Genomic DNA, 5,463 nt, shown 5'->3' with positions numbered 1-5,463 from the left:
AACATTGATCGACTAGCCTCCAGATAGGTTTATGCACCCGCACACTCTTGCTTCCACTATCTCGTACATGTCTCTCTCGCGCTCCTTGTATCTATGTAGATTTTTCGTCCCTTCTTGAGACACGCCCTCTCGATCGTGCACACACACACTATCGCCTCTCTCACACACACTCTTTGTGTCTTTGTCACACACACACTCTGTCCTCCTCCTCTCTACCTCTCTCTCTCTCTCACACACACACACCACACACACATGGGCTTTTTGCAACAACTAGCAAGATGCCCATGCGTTGCACAGAACATGAAGATGCATTTGTATGAGTAGTTTATCTTACGGGAGAAAAGGATGAACGAGGGAAGGCCTCATTTGCAAATACGGAGAGGGGTGTGGGTCTCATTTTGCAAAATTGCCATAGTTTCCTTCCTATCCATCAGATATAAATCGGACGGCCTATATTGCAGGATGGCAGGCACACCATCATCACCAACTCTGTTTTTTATAAGAGTAGAGATATACCACTTCTCGAATCTTGAAACCAACCACATTCCTCCCTCCTCTCATCAAAACCACCAAAGGAATATATTTTGAGTGAAACATAACATATTTTTAGTGATATACGTATTTCAAAACTAGACTCTTTTCTATCAAATCGGTGAACATGTATTAATCTACTTTGATCGTGTGGCAACACATTGGCACGTTGCTAGTTATTACTACTGTATAATTTTTTGGACACCAGCCAAACGGTGGAGTACATATACGAAGAGAAGAGGCGCACACATGCAGTTGGTCTCTCGCTGTCTTGCACACATGAGAGTTACGTAAAGGCACAGTAAACAAATAAGCCCTAAAACCCTAGGTGCACGATTGCTGCATGCGCGGGTACCGGGTACGTGGTGGAGCGCACCTTTGTAGGAATAGTCAGCTCGCGTGATAATTTGATCCGTAGGAGTTGATGGTCGGGACCATAGGTGAACGGCCTGGAGGCGGTGGCTCGCCAGTCGCCACTGATTGAGTAGCCACATTTAAAATATCATTTTTAGCGGGTAAGAGTTCTGATTTTCAATGGCGCGTTATAGGTACTACTTTTTAGAACGATTGGTATGGAGCGAAAATGGCATTCATAACTACAACCTCCGTCCTAGTTTACTAGTCCTGATCGTTTTTGGTTCAAAGTTTGTCCATGAATTTTACTTGTAAAATCTGATGGAAAACAAGATTTTGTTATACCCAAAGAAAAAAGGACTGGAGGGAGTGATTGCTCTGACACGGACACGACATCTCATAGCGCACGAATTGAACCGGCGCGCCGGCCAAGAGGGCCCCACTCGCTGCAGGCGAGGCTGAACACGCCTCCTCGCCGCATGCAACCGGCTTCAGACTGCCCCGTCTGCCTCCATTGAATCCGCGCGTGTGCCGGCAACATGTCCTTCCGCGAGCCGGCCGTCATTTTAGAACACAACGCCGGTTGGCTCCTCTCGTCCGCCCACTATTTAAATGAGGCCAGACGCCAAGAAAGAACTGCACCACACTGCCGCTCCCCATATCCTCCTTGCACCATTTTCTCCACACTCTCCATAGTTTCCGGTGAGTAGGAAGACGAGTTCTCAGCATATAAGCCGGTGGGTGCCCCGACGAGCCAGGAAACTCGCTGCCCCACCTCCGTCCCCGCCCCAGGCCATCAGTTCCATGGGCGAGGATGCAGGCGGGCAAGCGGAGGAGCAAGCCGCTGCTCCAAGCTGGCCCCTGGTGCATCAAATCGATGCTCCAAGCCTGCTCGCAGAAGAGTCGCGAGTTGCTGCACGCCGGCACACGGGGGACCACGACGTCCAGTGCACCATGGTTGGCCGCGTCATCCGATGCAAACATTGGCAGAACCACATCATGCTGGCGGATGTGGCCAACACGTCTGCGGCCACTGCCGACACCGAGGAATAGTAGGCCACGGGAGCCGCCGCCGCTCGGAACCCATGAATGCTACGACCACCACGTCGCCGGCAGACACCTGGTGTGTTGCCCGATTTGGCTCAAAACATCGTGGACCCCAGCCGCGGCCGGCATTAGAAATATTATATCTACCTCCAGAAGTTATTCGTGTTTAATCAAAAAATGTCCAAAATATAATTAATTATGTATGGTCTTGACTTGTTGTGCTCGCACTGGCAGTAGGAACTAGAGATTTTTCTTTATTTATAACTCTCGTCACATTTTTTTGGCTTTGAAGTGAATCATGGTTGTGGACATTATCTATGAATGTGCATACATCTGTGAACATGAGTTTGATGTGGAAGTTGAAGTTGGAATGTTGGGCTTGCGTGTGAACTATAGCATGTCCAATGCTTCATCTGTTATTGTTTGGAAAGTAATTGTTGTTATTACATGACCCGAAAATTTTATTTTGTGCCACATCAGTAGATGCACGGACATCACAACAGTCATGCTGACTAGATAAACATTTGAACCTAGCTATTATGAAGGAAAATTTGTCTTGACAACATTTTGGATATCAGGAGACGCCTAGCTTGCTCTGCCTCCGCTTGCTTCTTTCTGGCTTCTTCCATCTCATTTTTGGCTTGGGTGAAGAGAGCATCTGATTGCTCTTTTCGCTTCTTCAGGAACTTAGCTACATTCTCAAGGGCTACTGCACGCTTTCTTTCAGCATTTACTAGATCCACGAGGACATGAACAGTTGACGACTCCACCTGGCCTGTGTGTAATCCAGCATCATCTGGGAATTTGCACCTTGTGTCTAGTCCAACATCAATAGGGAACGGCCACCTTGTGTGTAATCCAACCTCATTTTGGAAACATGATCTCGAGGTTGACCATACTGCCCTCCTCGCAGGAACTGCATCCTGACATGAAGTTACTTCTTTTTTGGATCAACACTCAGAGCAACCCAGATCCATTTAGTACAAGCCAGATAAATAGGACTCGGAGAAGTGAATTCAAAAGGAGAAATATAAAAACAGACTCCTAGGTGAGAACCCCCACTTCCTACATCAAGTTAAAAATGAAAGCATTAGGATGATTAAGACTCTTCTTATTACACATCGAAGAACATGAGGCTAAGAGAAACAAAAACTACAACATATACACATCGAAGAACACGAGGCTAAATGAAAGTAATTGAAAGGGTGTTACTTATCAAAGCTCATTTTACAGGTTCGGTGCAGCTCCTCTTTAACTTGCCACATTCCTTGAAGATGTCCCCAATATCCCGTGTTTGGTCTTCATTGCTCCTCTGCATGTTCGCACTCGTGGTTTTAAAATATCAACATGGCAAGAAAATTATAGTAATACTCACATATCTTGTGGGCAACATTAAAGCACTCATCTGCCATGTTAGAGCATCTTCAACAGAAGCGCAACGCGCGGCGTGTTAAAAAGCATTTATAGCGCCGGAATAGCTAGTATTTGCGGGCCGCGGAGGTGCTGGCTCTAGCGGCCATTGCAAAAAATTGCGCGTGCGCGCCGCTCGAGTAGACGCACTATATTTTTTCTCCTTTCTACTCCGACTCGATACACATTCGACTCCGAGTCGATACTGGCATAGATAGATACAAGCAAGATGCCCGTGCGTTGCACGTAACATCAAGATGCGTTTGTATGAGTAGTTTATCTTGTGAGAGGAAAGGATGAACGAGGGAAGGCCTTATTTGCAAATGTGGAGAGGGGTGTGGGTATCTTTTTGCAAAATTGCCATAGTTTCCTTCCCATCCGTCACATATAAATCGGGTGGCCTATATTGCAGGATGGCAGGCACACCATCATCACCAACTCCGTTTTTTATAAGACTAATATAATATAATAATAATATATAATAAGATCAGAGAGCAGAGAGTAGAGAGTAGAGACATATATAGTTCTCAGCATAGATATAGCATAGATAGATAAAAAATAGATAGTTCAACTACTCCTCGTCATTCGACTCCTCCTCGATGATGTCCTCCTCCGACGTATCAATGTAGGCGTGAAGATACCGATCATCGTCGGAGTCCCAGGGCGACACTGCTCCTAGTTTGATGTTGAATTGAGCGGCTGCCTTCCGCGTACGCTTGTCCTCGCGATAGGCGGCTCGCTCCGCCCTCCTCTTCTCCCTCTCCGCCCTCATTTGCGCGTAGAACTCGGGCTCGTTGATGATGGCCTGCGGGAAGCATTGGCGCCACATCGCCATGGCTTCCTCGTCCATCTCTATGATGCTGAGACGGTGCTCGCACCTCCGGTAGTCGCGACGATCCTCGTCGATGATAAGCCAAGGCAGAGGCGTGAGCTCGTACGCCCGCTCCCGCGTCGACACGTTGGGGAAGTTCAATGCTCTATGAGGCCACCAGAGGTGCCACACCGCTGCGTCGTACGTGCGGGCGGCCTCGTGGGCGGTGTCAAAAGTGCCAAGGCCGAGGCGCATCCCGCGGAACCGGATCTCGGCGGAGAAGCCGCTGGAGGGCGTGCGCGGACGCCGCGGTATCCCCAAGTTTCCCGGCGACGCGGCGGCATGGTGGCGCGGCGGCGGCGAGGTGAGAAAGAGTGGTGGTGAGGCACAGAGCAAGGAGAGAGCAGTGGCAAGGCACAAAGCGGTGGGAGGGCATTGGATTTTATAAGCGCGTCGGACGCCGCGCGCCCGACCGCTTTTTCCCGCGTGCGCGATCCTTTCCCGACGTCCCTGCTATCTCTACTCTCTTCTCTACTCTTATAAAAAAACAGAGTTGGTGATGATGGTGTGCCTGCCATCCTGCAATATAGGCCATCCGATTTATATCTGACGGATAGGAAGGAAACTATGGCAATTTTGCAAAAAGATACCCACACCCTCTCCACATTTACAAATAAGGCCTTCCCTCGTTCATCCTTTTCTCCCACAAGATAAAGTACTCATACAAATGCATCTTGATGTTCCGTGCAACGCATGGGCATCTTGCTAGTTCTAAAAAACTTTCCATCATTTGCCACACTACTGGTTGCAGATGAAGAATGTACCCAAGCACAGCGCAATACTGGAGCGACGCACAATTACAAGGTTATATCATGTTGGACAATGCAAGCTATAACCAATACTTTTACGGGATCAATAGCAACCAGGAAATTTGAACGATAGGTATGAACAAAATTGGAACTGCACATATACTGCTAAGAGATTCAATACACACATTACCAATCGAGGAGGAGTACGATGGTCGCGGCGGCCTCTATGCATCATGGTCGGCAATGGGAGTCAGTTCATTGTCCACGATGGTGGTGCTTCTGCGCTTGGCATCGGCTTCCGAGAAGAAGATCCGAGACCATGGAAGATGGTGTCGGGGAAGAGGCTCCGTGTACGATGACGACGGTGGACCGGCTCCAGTGCGGTGTACGACATCGTCGATGAGGCAGATGCGCTGCGGTGGATGAGTGCACCAATGTAGTAGGGGAGGAGCACGAAAGCTGCGGTGCCGTGGAGAAGTCTATTTTGCGGTGGGGATAGAA

General features: G+C 48.6%; 1 protein-coding gene across 1 annotated transcript; it reads right to left on the bottom strand.

Annotated features, from left to right (window-relative positions):
* Positions 1 to 2,976: 2,976 nt before the first annotated feature.
* LOC141042932 (uncharacterized) lies at positions 2,977 to 4,408 on the bottom strand. The gene is made up of 2 exons (XM_073511842.1): positions 4,109 to 4,408; positions 2,977 to 2,997 (listed from the first exon to the last, which is right to left on the bottom strand). The coding sequence occupies exons 1-2, from the start codon at positions 4,406 to 4,408 to the stop codon at positions 2,977 to 2,979; spliced, it is 321 nt and encodes a 106-aa protein (XP_073367943.1).
* Positions 4,409 to 5,463: the final 1,055 nt, after the last annotated feature.

The sequence above is a fragment of the Aegilops tauschii genome, chromosome 3, assembly GCF_002575655.3.
Source record: "Aegilops tauschii subsp. strangulata cultivar AL8/78 chromosome 3, Aet v6.0, whole genome shotgun sequence".
Lineage (NCBI taxonomy): Eukaryota > Viridiplantae > Streptophyta > Magnoliopsida > Poales > Poaceae > Aegilops > Aegilops tauschii.
This window is presented reverse-complemented; position numbering and strand designations above follow the sequence as displayed.

Coding starts and splice junctions, on each gene's coding strand:
- LOC141042932 (XM_073511842.1), bottom strand. CDS start 4,408: ATGCGCCTCGGCCTTGGCACTTTTGACACCGCCCACGAGGCCGCCCGC. Junction 2,998..4,108: donor AGTTCTACGCGCAAATGAGG/GCGGAGAGGGAG, acceptor AACTTGATGTAG/GAAGTGGGGGTTCTCACCTA.